This window comes from Castanea sativa, chromosome 4 (genome assembly GCF_040712315.1).
Source record: "Castanea sativa cultivar Marrone di Chiusa Pesio chromosome 4, ASM4071231v1".
Lineage (NCBI taxonomy): Eukaryota > Viridiplantae > Streptophyta > Magnoliopsida > Fagales > Fagaceae > Castanea > Castanea sativa.
Window position 1 is genome coordinate 37,812,548 of NC_134016.1, and position 17,383 is coordinate 37,829,930.

Below are 17,383 nucleotides of genomic sequence, written 5' to 3' on the forward strand. Positions count from 1 at the left end.
GGTTCTCAAAGTTCCAAATTTCACAAGTATTTTGAGTCAGAATCAGGAATTTTGTTAAAAAATTGAAGGAAACACCATTACACTACCATTATTCCCTTCTGAGAGACCCATTCAATGACTTAGGAGCCTGGAGATTGTTCAACTCTTTTCACCCAAAATGGTCCTAAGAAACACAAAAGTAAAAAGAAAGCAGATCAAAAAACAAATGCAAGTATACACCTTGAAAGAAGTCTTCATTATTTTGTTTTAAATTTTTTCTTTGGCCAGAAGCTTGAAAGATTTCATCATCCCTCTTATTGGCAGACCTATGGCACTTCACGCATAGATATCCAGACATTTACTTTCACACTATAATGTCATGAAACCACAAAAAGATGTAAATTGTATATCCATTTCAATTGCTAAAACAAATAGTAGTTATAATTTAATAACGAATGGGGTGGTTTTCCTTGAACCACATTTACCAATTTATTAAGCACACCTGCCACATAGGCAGTAGATACATCATACCTGGCTGAAATTTAAGAACAGGAGATGTTCTAGGGCATAAGCAGTGGTTGACAGTTGTAAGAAGTGGTTTGAGGGAAACTGGAAATTACTGTACTTTTAAAATGAATTGGTCAGTTCAGGAAGTCCGGAGCCATGTACACAAAATGGTAACCACTGCTTCAATAAACCTGAGCTAACCTCCCTGTTGTTCCTTCAAGTTGCAGTGTCTTCTTGGGACAACAATACACAAATGGGAAAAGTTTACTTCGAAAGCCTTTAACTTTTGAATACTCTACTCCTTACTATCTTTTCCGTCTCAGTTACACTCAAATGCCTAATCCCATTATCCTTCATCCATTTCTCACCTCCTGCCAGACTATCTTGAAGCTGCTTCTCACCCATTTTCAACAACTTCAAGCCCTCACTTGCTTTTGGAAAGAATCCTTCTGGCCTCAAACACCAAGCCCCAAACACCCCAAATAAAACCTGCAAATCACTGTCAAACCTCTCAACACCACCATCATAAAACTTCACATTGCTCATAAGAATATTCTGAAAAACCAACCTATCTACCCCAGCCGCCAAACTTCTCCAGACCCCAACAAAGTCTATCCTGTTCAAACTTTCTTCAACTACCGAAACTTTTCCTTGCAAATAATCTAAAGCTACAACTAAAGACTTGGAAACTGTCCAACCCTCTTCACCCTTTTCCTGCCACTGCCTTCTGTTCTTCATATAATCTCGAGATTGAGCATCAAATCCCCTCAAGATAACAACAGATATCTTCTCAACCCACTGAGCTCTAAACTCCCTCAACTTTCCAATCTCCTCATCAAAAATACCTCCTTCAGATCCTTTAATTGGCTCTTCACGACTGCCATACTCACTAACAGATAATCCCAGTTGGTCACCTTGATTCAATTCCATTTCCAGAAAGAAGACATCCTCACACCATTCCTTTATCACAGATTCAAAGTAATGAGCAGCATTAATGGAATTTGCAACTTTAATAATGGCATCATCATCTGTTAAGGCGGTCAGTCCTTCAGCTTCTTGGCACCTCTGAAGTATGCAATCCAAAAATTTTCGGGTAATAGGCGCACCACCTAATCTGAGAAACCTTGGTCTCAACGATATGCTAGGCAATGATCGACAACGATCAATCATAGATGATAGATGCCGAAGAAAAGCACTGGAAATGGCAGGAGACTTGAAATCCTCAGGAACAGATGAAAGAACTGCCCCCTGAACTTTCATTCTCCAATTTCTCTCATCATCCATCTCAGGCTTCAACTTATCTAGTGCTTCACTAAGTTCTATTTCTGCCCATAAATCTAGCCAATCAGGTCGGTCACAAAAGACAGAGAGAGATGAAATCTTCAACAGATTCCCATCTTCCTGAAAGGAAAGCAAGATTCCAGAATGTTCTACCAGAGACCTGACTCGTTTATCAAAAGATATCATCAAGTCAACAAGATGGAGCCATGAAATCCTTGCCTGTGACCGAATACCAGTGGCACTCTCTTCATCCAGTTGACCAACATAAACAGGGAATATCTCTTTTGCTAAGTATGTTGATAAGGAGGTTACCATTGCTGAAATCCATTCTTCTCTGCAACTGTACCCTACTAGCATTGCTTCATCAACCAGTGGTTGCAATAACTCATCCATAGAGTCAACATAGTCCTTAGTGATCTTATATACAAGTGCAAAAATGAATTCTGGCTTATCAACCCACTTTGAGAAATGGAGTTGGGATGCCAGTGATATGGGATTTACAAGCTCTTCAATAGCCCAGAGAGGCTGGCGCAAAGCAACTTCCCGGTTAAAGCCCTCTAGTTGCCGGGATTTCCTTTGACTCTGCAACTCCTGCAGTCTGCACAAGGCGAGAAAGTTTTCACAGTACTGATGTTTGAGGTCCCCTTGCATTGTGAAAAGTGGATTTGGGACTTCAGCTGATTTTCTATCTGGGTTTGAGGAAGTCAAGGTAGAAAGGGGAGGAGGCCATCCAAGGGATGCAAGAAGGGCCCGATGATCTGCAATTGCCTGGGGTCGTAAAACGGCTAGAGCTCGATCTACTCTGTGATCTACTGCTGACACAAGACGTGCCCATTTAGGTCGTGTCTTTGTAACTGATGTTAAAACTTCTTCTGTCATTTTAAGGGTTTTGATAGCAAGCAGGCGCATTTCCTACAACAATTGAGATTGAAGAAATGTAATAATAATAACTTAAGAAAACTACATTTGTAAAACAATCAGCTCACAGTCAACACCCCCCACCCCCCCACCCAAAAAAAAAGAAGGAAAAAAGGGATACTCACATCTGAATTCTGTGTGGAAGAATGCTTCTTTAGGTTTTTGTTCATAACAGAAGATACAGCATCTTCAATATCACCAACCAAAGTGTCAAGCTTTAGTGCCGTCTCTAAAAGATAAAATAGATTTTTGAGAAAAGAGAATTTTTATCACACAAATTAAACATAGTAGGTGTTACAAAGAGATATTGTTCACCTTTAAAAAGGAAAACTAGAGTGAAAATGAAAAATAAACACTAACCAAGAAAGACCGGGAAAGCCAATCAAATGGCAGCACAGTGATACACATGAAAATGCAAGTAGAAACACAAGCCCACTGTTCTATAAAACTGAATTCAGCATTATGGTTTCCACATTTGCCTAAACAATAAAAAGCAGGACACCTCTCAATTCAAAAAAAGGGAGGGAAAGAGGGGAGGCAGATAGGGTAAAACACCCACATGATTATAACTTATAACCCTATGTTAATGGAGTTGGGCATGTTTGACAGGTGAATGTGGAAGAGTCACAAGCATATAATCCCCACGATTTTGGATAGATGGATATGGCTAAATTGATTAAGTTTCTTAGTCATGCATGTTGCTTGCATCCATGCAGATCCCAACATTAATACTATGTGATATCCAATGTGAGAATTATGTCCATATGAAAGTATTGCATAGGTACTAGAAATACAAAATAGGCTCTAGAAACATTTATAAATTGAAACTTGTCCGCCCAACACCAAAATGAGCAAATAAAAATGTAAACTCAAGGATACATTATTTTTACAATGACAGATGTTGAAACACAAACAAGATGAATCCGGAAAACACAATGTATGTTCCTATAGGGAGAAGAAAAGGTAGCTAAATGCTGTGACAAATCTAGAAAGAACTGTAAAGAAACTCAAGATTGCAAGGACCTCACAGTGCTGAGCTTTCCACATATAATCTAGGGGAAAATGCAAAAACATCCACTAAATCTTGAGTTAAAATCAAACTTATCCCATGATCTTTTAAATTGATTCTTTTTTTTATAGGTAAATAAGAAATTTTAATAGAATGAAGGAGGCACCTCCAGTACACAAGATACATACAGGAAATGCAGAATTAAGCCCAATTATTCCGTTCACGCCAAATGATCCACATAAGGCACAAAGGAATGGCCTTCCAGCTGTTGCCACCCCTAAGTTTGCCAAACTGACCCGTCAAACAATCCAACAAGTCCACCACACAGCAGGGCATAACCCATTGTCTTGTACATCAAATAGGCACAAAACCAAAGACCATAATTCCCTAGAATACTCACAATGCAGCATAATATGATCCACAAACTCTCCATTCTTCTTAAACAAAAAACATCAGTCCACAATAATAATCCTGGCCCTCTGAAGGTTATCTAAAGTCAGAATTAACCTTAGGATTTTAATTTGAAATTTTAAACTCCTAAGGTTAGGGAAATGATCAAATTGGCCCTCCCGACATACTTCCATTGGCTCAGTACACAAAAAATGTTATTATGTGCACCACACATGATTTATTTTACTAAATAATACATGTTAAAATAAAATTTAATAAAAAAAAAAATTCTAAAATTCATTGGATTTTTTCTTTATCTTCTCTGTCCATGATCTTCTTTTTCTTTTTCCTTTCTTTCTCCTATCCCTTAGGATTTCAGAAGTTGGCAATCGAACAATTACTCTAGCAAAGAGAAACGACAACAACAATTAGTTCCTTTGATGTTGGTCAGCATCAAAGTTGCTCCATAACTTGACCCATTTATACATTCTCACTCCAAACCCAACAACAGAGGAGCCAGTAGGGGCATAATTTCCTAGATTTCTTTAGAGATGTGTGGGGAGTCATGGTGTTGGTGTTGGTGTTGGTGTTGGTTGTGTGTGGTGGGTTTGGGTTGGCAGTGGCATTGAGAGGTATGACAGCTATGTGTCCACAAATGCGGCATTGTATACTAAGTTGCGGATTTTGGGTTGTGGACAGACTTTAATTAGATTGTCGGGCTTTGACTGGGTTCTCTAGATCAAGGGAGCTTTGATTGTATCAGTTGCGGCGGCATGTTTGAGGATTTTTTATAGGTGATCTGGTGTACTTTGGGGAAGAGGATTTTGGGCATTAGAGTCGTGGGGGTGCTGTGGATCATGGCAGTCTGCAGCCTATTCAAGGATTGTTTTGGTGTACTTTGGGGAGAGGATTTGGGGAGTGGCGCTGCTGCTGTAAAGTGGCAGTTTATGGATTTTGAGTGGCCAGCTTGGGTTGTTTGGCCATGGGTGAGAGATTCTGGGTGGCTGGCTTCATGTTTTGGCATGAGTAAACACACTCAAGCCCCCGGCGGAGGAAGAAGAAGATTGGGGGGGGGGGGGGGGGGGAAGACAATTCAAGAATTCCATACCATATTCTAATTAAACTTTTACTTTCAAAAGAAATTTTTATTAAAATGAATCGCGTACTCTGCATATGATAGCCTTCTGCCCACTAATCCAAAGGAAATATGACAGAAGCAATAGAAAGTACAACAGACAGATCCAGTATTTGGCAACATAGGGTTGCAGTTTAATGGAACTAGATTCCTCACTTATTGAATTTCCAAGATGAGGGCTTTAATTTCAATTCCAAGCCCAATTCCACACTGCCAAACACAGCATGTAAAGAATAAAATCCTCATTTCCAAACAACAGAATTAGTCAAAAAATTAATAATAATTTTTTTTTATTTTGATAAATAATAAATGACGATATTGATAAAGCTACTTTATGCAAAAAGAGCACAAAGAAGGCAAAATGCACAAAGAAGAAAAGAGGAAAAAACAGAAAAGAAAAATAAATACAAGAAAGAAGAGAACTATGAAACAGAGGGAAGGAATCACTAGATGTTAGTCCCCAAGCCCAAGACCAATCAAACAAAGAACTCACTAAAAGAAGCAAGCAGCTGGTCTTCTGAACTATCCACATCCTCAAACATCCGCCTATTACGCTCCCTCCATATACACCACGTTAAAGAAAAAAAAATCTTTTGATGAATGAGCAAACATTGTTACAAAGAAGAAACAATACATCAACAACAGTGCACAGAACACTTATCTACGGAGCTGAATTACATCAGCAACAGCACGCACTAGCTCATGACAATTCCCCAAATCAGAATACATTGCTCCTGAGGCACAACCCACATTGTCCTTACACACTTATATGTGACACAACAAACTAAAAGGCCAGCTTACATACGACAAAACTCAAACTCTTTCTTTTTATTATTCATAAGCTACACAAGTACCTAATGGGTCTTGAACCGACGACCTCACCCTCTACCTAGAACTTATAAGGGAAGGAGATGCCACTAGAGCTAAAGCTTACTGGCACTACAGACCTCAAACTCTTACCCTTCAATTCAGACTCTCCCCATGCCATGATTACTGAAAAACTATGAAATCCTTTCCACTACTATTTACTCTACAATATCAACAATACACACTATATAAAAAGCAAAACATTTCACATTTTACACTTTCATGACCCTTCTAAAATGCATTTTCAAATGTTACACACACAAGCATACATATTCCCACTCACTACTCTCATTTTTGAATAATTCCATAACTCAAAATCACCAAAACACTTTTCTTACCACTGCATTCACACTACATTCTTCAATTTCCATATCTCAAAGCAATTTTCCAAAAAAGAAAAGAAAAAAAAAAGAAGGAAACTAACCTGCGTAGATTCGAACCGTCTCCACCCTTGCCACCTCCTTCGCCAATGCTGGTAGCTCCTCCCCCAATATCTTTTCCACCTTCCCATTTCCCTCTCCTCCTCCATCTATATGCAAATTTCACAACAAAATTATCAACAAAATTTCACATATTTCACCAAAGACCTCAAAATTAAAGTACTCACCCCCTTTATAAAAAGGTTCCACTCATTATAAAAGCTCAAAATTTTATGATAATAATTGGCTTTTCTTATTAAAAAGTATTAAAAAAAAAAAAAATGCTAATACACTATTTTTCCCACTCTAACAAGGTCTCCAAAATATTAGACCAATAGAAGACACGGTACAGGCACGACACAGAGGTTTTGACACTAGTACAATGTGGATACAGCACTCCAAATGAAGTGTTCGTGTTTCATAGAATTAAAACCCTAAACTATTTGGGGGGAAAAATGTCTTCAATGTGTCGAATCATCAATAATGATTAATTTTTCCTAACAACTTTGAGACTATTATTTTTGTAACTTAATATCCTAATCTCTTGCACGAACACATGCCAAACAATCTCTGTCTCTCTTAACCCGAAAATCAAAATGGAAAATTATATTACAGCTTTACTTAACCACTCATCGCCTTATATCCAAGATAAAGTAAATTTTAAAAATAATTAAAATTTTGGCTATAATGCAAATTGCACCTTTTACTGAAATTCATTTAAGTTCTCTAACTTTACTTTCATACAATTGAATTTTTCAAAGTCTCAAATATATTGCATTCTGATTGCCATTAAAAAATTATTATTTTCACATGAAAAAAAAAACAATTATAAATTTTTTATGAGAGATTTTTTTTTTTTTTTTTCATTAGTTTATTGCATACTTAAACGAAATTGTTTTTAATGGAATTAGACAGAAGGCCTAAATTAAATAAAATTTGAAACTTTTAGTCAAACTTAGAGGGTGCAATTTGCATTTTAGCCTAAAATTTTTAAATTCTTGTCTGTTAAATTTTATGCTTTTTAACCACTGATTAATTAGCTAATTCACCAAGTTAATATTCAATTCATCAAAATTTGAAATTCGAGTAGACATTTAAATTTGAAATTCAATTGCAGAAATTTCACATATAAGAGAAATGCATGTAGAACCTGAAAAGGAAGAGGTAGGAGAGCAAGTAGAGGATCGGAGTCGGATCAATTTGGCGCTGAGATCGTCGAAAACGGCGTCGAATCGATCGGAGAAGGAAGCGTAGGCGACGAGGCTAGCTCCGAGGCTCCGGTTGAGGTCGGTTAGGGTCCGATCCAAGTCGGAGCACCGGGTGCGGAGCTCCGAGACGAGAGCCGGAGCTCCGGCGAGGTCAGTCCTGGCACGAAACTTGTCGTCTAGAAATGAGAGCACCGAGGAAGAGAGAGTCTTCGATGGTGGGAGCGTCTCGTAATCCATAAGGCATTTACGGGTTTCACTTCCGGGTGGGAAATTTGAACGGTGAGTGAGGGTATTTTGGGAATTTTACATATGATTGAGAGAGAGAGAGAGAGAGCAATGGTTCGTTTGCTTTTGCAGACTGAGTATTTGAGTCCGAAGACTTGGTTTTGACTCAGATTTGGGCTTGATTTAAAAAGAAAAACTAAGCCCAAAACAAGTTGGGTCTATAAAAAACAGTGGTTCTCTCTCTCTCTCTCTCTCTCTCTCTCTCTCTCTCACTGAATTTCTAGGGTTTAGGGTTTATCTCATTCTTCTTCAATGGCGTCTTCAACCTTCGCCCAATTTCGAATTACCCCTCCTCCTCCTCCTGGGTATTCCGGGAAGCTGAATTTGGCTTTTGTTTCCTCCAAAGCGTTTTTCTTTGGACACAAAACGACAGCGTTTTACCCGAAGCTAAGAGTGAAGAGCGTGGTGTTGAGTGTAGTGAATGAGAATGTGGATGGGATCGATTTGGGGACGACGAATTTGGCGATGGATGCCGAGCTTCTGCGTGCGTTGAATACGGTGTTTGGTCCGGCCCATCCGGGGGGTGTGAATCATGCTCTGGTATGAGGGAATTTGAATTATGGGTTTTGTTTTTGTTTTGCGTTTTTTGGTAATGGGTTTGTCAATTTTTTTTTTTTTTGGAAATTGTGATTTGTGACATTGAAAATTGAAATTGTGTTGAGAGAGGAAGGAAATATTAAAAAAAAAAGTAATGTGATTAAAAAATTATTAAAAATATTTTTATTTATATTTTTAATATATTGTTAAGCAAACTTTTTCACATTATATAAATATATATCAAATTTAAGAGCAATAGTAGATAATAACTAAATCACCACGTATTCACAATCAAAATGAGTAATATAACTATTAGCTAAAAAAAAAAAATCAATTCCAAGTCACAACATTATTACATTACATGCTTATATAAAAAATAAAAAATAGAAATAAAAAAATCAGATCACACATGACAGAGACCTTGAAATGGGTTGGGTTTTGGTTTTGTGTTTTGGGTAATGCATTTGTGAAAGTTTTTATCTTTTGGAAATTGTGCCATTGAAATGGTGTTTAAGAGAAAGGGAAATAGAATTTAGAAATGGGGTGATGGGCTTTTTGTTTTTGGTAATAGGTTTGATTCATGTGTGACAATTTATTTTCAGTTCTGCGGGTCGGATGTTTCACCATTGTCACTAGGGCTTGAAACACTAGGTGGTGTAATGACAAAGATCATCCCAAGAAATACTCCTCTGCCGACCTCCAAGTCAGAGGTGTTCTCCACAGCTACAGATGGGCAGACTAGTGTTAAAATTAATGCTTTCATTGGAGAGAGAGAAGTCACTTGGGACAACAGATATGTTTGCAGCTTCCATTTGGATATCCCACCTACACCTCGTGGGGTTCCTCAAATTGAAGTGAAGTTTTGCATTAATTCGGATGGTATACTTTTAGTCACTGCGGTTGACAAGGGCACAGGGGAGAAGCATGGCATTCGCATTATATTGCCCAATGATTATGCGGTATGTTAAAATATATAGGGTTTGGATAAATGTTTGATCTTTATTTCAGTTTGTAGCATGAGGTCAAAAGATGATAAGGAACAAAGCTAAATGTGTCAAAATATGCAGATATGAAGGATGGTTAATGAAGCAGAGAGGTTTGCAAAGGATTACAAGGAGAAGAGAGATGCCATTGACACAAAGAACCAAGCTGAATCTGTTGTCTACCAGACAGAGAAACAACTTAAGGAACTTGGAGAGATGAGGTTCCTGCCCCAAAGAAAGGGAGCAAGTGGTACGACTTTGTTTAGGGATGGCAATTTAAACCTTCACCCTCCCTAATTTACTGGTTTTAGCCCCCCCCCGGCCCCATATCAAATGGGGCAAGGATGGGGTTAACATTTTTTCCTGCGCCCACCCCGTTTTTATTTAAATAATTTTAAAAATATTTTTATAAGTTTTTAGTGAGACATTCATATGTGTTTTTAGCATTTTATCTTTAAATTTATGATTTTTTTTATATCATATTACTTTTATGTTTTAATAATATGTACGTTTTTTATACTTTTTAATTTTTTTTGAATTATTTTTGTACTTCTTATTACTTGAATTCTTGTATTGTTATGCTTTGAGAAGGTTTTGTAATGTTATAATTTTTTTTTTTTGAATATTTTATGAGTTTTAATCTAATGCATTCAAAATAAACTTTTAGGAAAAAATATATTTTGCACCCTAAACTATTCAAATGCACACTTTGCACCCTAAACTATCACACTTTGCACCCTCACATTACTTTTACTGTTAAATTAGATAAAAATTAATGTCACTTGACTTGCATATGATTTTCACTTAAGTGTCACATTATTTAAAGTCCAAAACACCCTTTTCACAAACAATTAAAAACAAATTGTTTTTTTCTTTTTTTCTGGTCTTTCTCTCTCTGCGTAGTGCGTATAGCCCTTCCCCTTTCTCCTGCCCAGTAGCTCTTCCCCTGTTACTGTATGCTTGATTGTATTTCTTTTTCGAGAACATCAGAGGTCAAAGCTAGCACCGTATGACTGACTATATTGTATTTTATAAAGCACTGAAGGACATTGCAATGAGTTTTAATTTTCAAAGAACTACGTAATATAGCTAGTCCTTTAATTCCATTAAACAAGAGCCAATCCAACACCATCATTGTGTTGCTTGTTATAACTAATAAGCTAATCTTGGAAATGAATAGCAAAACAAGACCGAAATGTTTTAATCTATTTCCCTCTATTTGGAAAACCGAACATTAAGTCAAATAATTCCCAGAAAACAAGGGTGGTATGTTTAGGCAAGCCCAAATTTAGGGAAACATCCTAGCTACCAATCATTTCATTTGACCATAGGACTTGCGCTTACCAGCAATTGCTTTGGGGAGAAGAGAAACTAAATAATGGTAAAGAGGAGAAGAGTTGCCATGGACAAGAGAGAGGGGAAGAGTTGTACCTGTATGCAAGAGAGAGAGAGAGAGAGAGAGAGAGAGAGAGAGAGAGACCTGGAAAAAAATGAGAAAATAAATAAGCATTTGATTTTAATTATTAGTGAAAAGGGGTTTCTAAGCAAAAAATTATTAGTGAAAAGGGAGTTTTGGTCTTTAAACAATGTGTCATCTAAGTAAAAATCATGTGCAAGTCATGTGATATTAATTTCTGTTTAACTTAACAGTAAAAGTAATGTGGGGGTGCAAAGTTTGATAATTGTGATAGTTTAAGTGTGCATTCAAATAGTTTAGGGTGCAAAGTGTAATGTAATGTATAGTGTAATGTAATGTATAGTTTTGGGTGATAAAGTGTAATTTTCGCAAGCTTTTAATAAATTATATATATAAAAAATTTGGGTGTGGTGGGATGGGCACCCGCGGGACCTGCTAGAAGTTCAACACAAGCCATCAAGGATGCCATTGCAACTCTCAATCAAGAAGTCATGCAACCAGGTCAATCCCTTTACAACCAACGAGGTGCTCCTAGTACTAGGCCTAGACCTACACCTGGCGGTGAATCCAAGCCTTCAGAATCATCAAGCAAGGAGCCTGAAGGAGATCTTATAGATGCAGATTTCAACGAGAGCAATTGAGATAGCAAAATTTTGATATTTTTTGCCATCCTTTTCTTCCTTTCTAATGTGTATAAGAATTGATTTTGCAGGATCAAATTTGGTTTTTGTTCGGTTAACAGTTCCAGCTATTTTTAGTTGTGGAAAAGAATTCTATTAGAAATAGAGTTGAAACCACTATAATAGTTTCCATTGATATCAAAACCTCTGGGTGACTATAGTCCCATGTACTTTGTAAGGGTCATTCTACAATACCCCCTATTTGTTTTGGGGGGTACGGTACCCTCCCAAATCCTAACCATTGTTTCAATCCTAGCCATTCATTTAATTGTAACGGAAACTGGTTATTGGTAAAGTAGGTTAGTGTATATAAACTAAAAAAAGTTACAGATTGTTCCTATCTCTGTTGTTTCTCTTCCGTTCTCTGCTTCTTCTTCCTCTGGTTCTCAGATTCTTCCTCTCTATTTATCTCTTCCTTGACTCGTGACAAGCTTCTTCTTCTTCTTCTCTCTCTTTCTAGCGGCCACACTATTCAAGTTTTTCTCTCAACTCTTCTCTTCCTCTTTAACCTCTCCATTTCTCAACTGTTCATGTTTTTCTGTGGGTATTTGGGTTTCATTTGATTTTTTTGTTTGGATTTTGTTTGATTTGTTTGTGGGTTTTGTTTTATAGTATTTTCTATGATTTGTATGTGGGTAGTATTTATTTTATATTTATGTTTTCGTTTGTGGGTTTGAAATGCAAATTACTTGTTTTGAAGAGATGTCAAAAATCACCAAGTTGTCTTGAAAACCTCTAACATGACCAAAATATCTTTACAATTACTTTAAAAAATTTAAGATATCTAACATGACCAAATTGAGTGGTTTTGATGCTATTATGGTAATTTTCAAAATATTTAGTATTTTAATCATTCTAGGTATTTTTAGCGCTACTTTGTTCATTTTCAATGTTTTTTTATTATTAATTTTGAAAGTTTAAAAATGCATTTTAGTCATTTTATAAGTTAATGAAGGCTTTTTGGTCATATTCGAGGCATTGGGTTATTTTAGTTATTTTATATATTTTTATATATTTTAGTAATTTTTGTTAATTTTCAAGTTTATAACTATTTTGGGAAAATTCATTGTTAACATTTTAATTATAACCAAGATTGTTATGAATCGACACAGTCACATGTGATATTGGTACTGCCTAATGTGGCTAAAAAAATAATAGACCTATTGAATATAACAAAAGTATGATCCTATGTGATTTGGTACTCACAATGTAACATTAGAACCATCAAATGTGAGAAAAGAATAATGGTATCACCAAATATGATAAAAGTACAATCGGATGTGATGTTAGTACTGCTTAATATGATGATGGAATTGTCAAATATGAGAAAAAAATTAAAGTACCACCAAATGTGACAAAAGCACGGTCAGATGTGATATTTTTATTGATATTGCCTTATGTGACGATACAACTGTCAAATGTGAGAAAAAAAATTGAATGTGACCAAAGCATGGTCAAATGTGATATTAAAACAACCCAATGTGATGATGAAACTATCAAATGTGAAGAAAAAAAATGCTCCCATGAGAAATGACAAAAGTATGGTCAAATGCGATATTGATACTACCCAATGTGACGATGAAACTGTCAAATGTGAGAAAAAGATTATGGAAAATTAGGGTACCATCAAATGTGACAAAAGTACAATTACATGTAAAACTATTTCGATAAGTTTATAGGTTTCAAGGGCATTACGGTACTTTTTTTAGGTTATAAGCATATTTAAGTAATTTTTTAGGTTATGGGGTCATATCAGTTATTTTTTAGGTTTCAGTGTCATACAGTTATCTTTTAGGTTTTAAGGGTCTTCTGGTAATTTTAAAGGGTTTCGAAGGTTTTTTGGTCATTGTCAAGTGTTATGGGGTATTTTTGGTCATCGTTTTAGGTTTTTTAGTTATTTAGATAATTTTTTATGTTTTAGGATAATTCCGGTCTTTTTTCTTTTTAGGTTTTTGGGTCATTCGGTCATTTTTTAGGTTTTAAAGGTATTTTGATCATTTTTTAGGTTCTAAGGTTATTCTGGTAATTGTTAAGAGTTTTAGGGGTATTTTGGTCATTTTTCAAGTTTTATGAGGTATTTTGGTCATTTTATACGTTTCAAGGGTATTTTGAAATTTTTTAAGGTTTCAGGGTCATTTCGGTAATTTTTAAGGTTCTATAGGTATTTTGGTCATTTTTAGGTTTAAGGTGCATTACGGTCGTTTTTTTGGTTCTAAGGGCATTACTGTCACTATTTAAGTTACAAGGTCATTTAAGTTGTTTTTTAGGTTCCATGGTCATTTAGGTCATTTTTTTAGTATGTAAGGGTATTTTGATTATTTTTTAAGTTTAGAAAGTATTTAAGTCATTTTTTAGATTTTAGGGTTATTTTTTAGAACAGTTACATGTCATATTGGAACTGCATAATGTGATGATAAAATCGTCAAATGTGAGAAAAAAAATAAGGGAACCACCAAATGTGACAAAAAGTACTGTCAAACGTGTTTTTGGAACTGCACAACGTGAGAATGGAATCGTCAAATGTGAAAAAAAAAAGGGAACCATTAAATGTGACAAAAGAACAGTCACATGTGCTGTTAAAATTGCACAATGTGAAGATAGAACCACCAAATGTGAGAAAAAAATAAAGAAATCACCAAATGTGACAAAAGTACTGTCAAATGTGACGTTGCAACTGCACAATGTGATGATGAAACTGTCAAAAGTGAGAAAAAATAAGGGAACCACTAAAGTAACAAAAGAACTGTCACATGTTATGTTGGAACTGCACAATATGAGGATGAAACTATCAAATTTAAGAAAAAAAAAAAAGGAACCACCAAATGTGACAAAAGTACTATCAAATGTAATGTTAGAACTGCATAATATGAGGATGAAACTGTCAAATGTGATAAAATATAAGGAAAATACCAAATGTGACAAGAGAATTGTCACATGTGATGTTAGAACTAGGCTTGTTCAAGGATATACTAGCACCGACAAAACCGGTCTGACCGCACCGCCCCGCCCCGCTCCGCTCCGCTCAAAGGTCCGCCGAAGGTTTCTGGCACAGTGGTCGGCGATAGATTTTCAGTGCCAATGTCGAACCGGTGCGGCCATCGGCGCCGAGATGTGCACACCAACGAAGACCAAACCGACCCGAGCATGTTATATATATATATATAAGAAAGAACTCGAGAAGGTTTGAGAAAAAAAAAAAAAACCCTGAAGAAGAAGAGGCCTAACGTTCATCCATTGACAGGGCCTTATCAAAAAGAAATTTTAAATTAAAAAGGAAGTTAATGTGTGTGAGGCTGTGAGCTACTTTTCTCAGTCCAAAACGTGTGTCAGAGGAATAGTTTGAGTGGTCTTGTCTAAGTCTGTGTCTCCCAGTTGCATTTTTTGAAGAAAAAAAAAAAAATGTTGTATGGCTGTATGGGTCAGTAGGTTATAGTCATGCCACTTGAGTTTTTTGAAAAATATATATTTATATATATATATATATATATATTAAAAAAATAAAAAATAAAAATGCCACATGGTTAGTCATTCTCTTGCCACTTCATTTTTTGATTAAAAAATAAAAAATAAAAAAATAAAAAAAAAAAAAAAAAACGATGCCTCTCACTGCTTGTGTCAGTCACTATGCAAAAAAAAAATTTCCCCCCTTTGGATCTCAGCCACACAAGTCTTTTCTCTTGAGTTGTTTCTACTCAGCTACTCTCATTAGTCATTTCTCCTCTTTACTCTCATTTCTCTTTTTCACACTTTAAACTTATGCACTTTTAAGTCATTATATTAGATTTTTTTTTCTTGTTTTCTCTCAGCCGCACACTGTACCCGGTTATCTAACACTCTAACTTGTCTCTTTCTCTCTTTTTTAGACTTTTGCTCACAGTCTCTAAGACTCCACTCACTCCATCACTCAGCTCAGTTAGACTCAAACAAGTGGTTTGTAATGGGTTTTAATATTTGAGTTTGTGATGGGTTTTAAATCTTTTGATATTTAGATTTGATCTAAGTCTTGTTTGTGGTTTGAATCCTTGAGTTTTCTGGGTTTAATTTTGGTTTTAGAATTTAGATATCTCTTCCTCTCTATGTGTGTGATAGACGAGTGGACACCGACCACCGTGCCGATTGGAGCTGCCACCGAGGTTGTGGAAGAACTGTTCCCTAGGCGCGGAGGCTGCTTGGGCTTTAAGGAAACCAAAAATTCCGGTGCGGTGCAAAAACGACCACAAAAACTGGCTGCACTGCACCGTGTTTTCTGCACCGCACTGTGTACAGCCCTAGTTAGAACTGCACAATGTGAGGATGGAATCGTCAAATGTAATATTTTGATAACTTTGTATAGCAGGTTGTCTATTAGTAGATACCGCACCCTCCAAATAAAGGGGGTGTAGTAGAATTACCCACTTTGTAACAATTATAAAATGCAATATGATGGAATTGAGAGGAAAGCTTATCTTGCGATCTCTCTCTCTCTCTCTCTCTCTCTCTCTATAATTTACTATTTAACTTCTATAATTTATTAATTTTGATATTTTTATGTAATTTTCATTATTTTAGGTTTATGACATTTATTTTCTTATTTTTAAGTGCTTTTAATTCTTTTTAGGTCAAATTTGATTCCTATTATGGTTAGATTTTAATTAAGACTTATTTTAGAATATATTTTCTTGTTTGTCAAGTTTTATGAGGTCCTTAAATAGGCTTCCAAGCCTGTAAACATTTTTTTTTTATAACAATTATTCAATCAATAAAATTCAGACTTTTGTTTCTATATTTTCTAGTGGATTCCAGACCATCTCTCCTTGTGTGGATTCAAGGACCTTCGTGAATTTGAGTAACCCTTGTGGATTTGAGGCTTACTTTCTCTTGATTCGTTAAAGGTTAGTTAAGTTATCTAGCCTACTACGTTTTCCATTCTGTTGTGTATATATATATATACACACACACACACACACACACAAGCTCTTACATGATTTGTGGGTCAACTTAGGCCCTTTCTTGTGGATGTGTTTTGATGGAATATATACCAGATAAAAAGTGCCATTAAATCATTATATTTATAGGTAACACAGACTAGTCTATTCCAACACTAAGCAACAACCATATACAACATACAAAACCAACACCAAATATTAGGTATAGAAGGAAGAAAAAAATAATCATCTATACCATTGTTGAAAGTTTTGGTGAGACTCCATTCAATGCGAGGTGTCTCACATGAGAGAGGATATATACGAGATGTAAGATAATTATATTGCTTGAATAACTCGAATTTCATGCCTTCTCGTTCTCCAAAAAGGCATTTCTTGGACTTCTTGGACTCTGAGAAAGATTCCTAGATTTGTTCAACCTAGTACACGCATGGACACCAATCTCATCATGGTACCCACAGTTGATGCAGCCTCCAGACTCTCTAACGTGGCAATTTGATGGGCAATAGGGGTTTAGGCCGCGACCCATTAGGCTCCTCCCACCATCAACCCTGCCCAACAACCAATTTCTGGTTAACATTTCTCTGGCAACATCACATTTGTGAAGATCCATTGGTCAGGATGATAGCCATGATGAAGGTAGTGTTGATGGTTTAAGTGGTAATGTTAGTGGTAACATTTCTCCGCCTTCCCATTTCCCTCTCCTCCTCCGTTTATACGCAAATTTCATAAATTTCACCAAAGCCCTCAAAATTAAAGTCCTCAACCCTTTATAAAAAGGTTCCACTCGTTATAAAAGCTCAAAATTTTATGATAATAATTGGATTTTCTTATAATAATAATAAT

General features: G+C 36.0%; 2 protein-coding genes across 3 annotated transcripts; one reads left to right on the plus strand and one right to left on the minus strand.

The window, feature by feature from the left end:
* Nucleotides 1–320: 320 nt before the first annotated feature.
* Nucleotides 321–8,056, minus strand: LOC142631744 (RINT1-like protein MAG2). 2 transcript variants are annotated; one of them, XM_075806035.1, is made up of 4 exons: nucleotides 7,656–8,056; nucleotides 6,511–6,615; nucleotides 2,811–2,914; nucleotides 321–2,679 (listed from the first exon to the last, which is right to left on the minus strand). In XM_075806035.1, the coding sequence occupies exons 1-4, from the start codon at nucleotides 7,948–7,950 to the stop codon at nucleotides 766–768; spliced, it is 2,418 nt and encodes an 805-aa protein (XP_075662150.1). In that variant the 5' UTR covers nucleotides 7,951–8,056; the 3' UTR covers nucleotides 321–765. The 2 variants fall into 2 exon arrangements, with proteins under 2 accessions (XP_075662150.1, XP_075662151.1); XM_075806036.1 differs by lacking the exons at nucleotides 6,511–6,615; nucleotides 7,656–8,056 and adding an exon at nucleotides 5,376–5,429.
* Nucleotides 8,057–9,611: 1,555 nt separating this feature from the next.
* Nucleotides 9,612–11,576, plus strand: LOC142632828 (stromal 70 kDa heat shock-related protein, chloroplastic-like). The gene is made up of 2 exons (XM_075807156.1): nucleotides 9,612–9,768; nucleotides 11,437–11,576. Exons 1-2 carry the CDS (start codon nucleotides 9,612–9,614, stop codon nucleotides 11,574–11,576), a joined length of 297 nt encoding a protein of 98 aa, XP_075663271.1.
* Nucleotides 11,577–17,383: the final 5,807 nt, after the last annotated feature.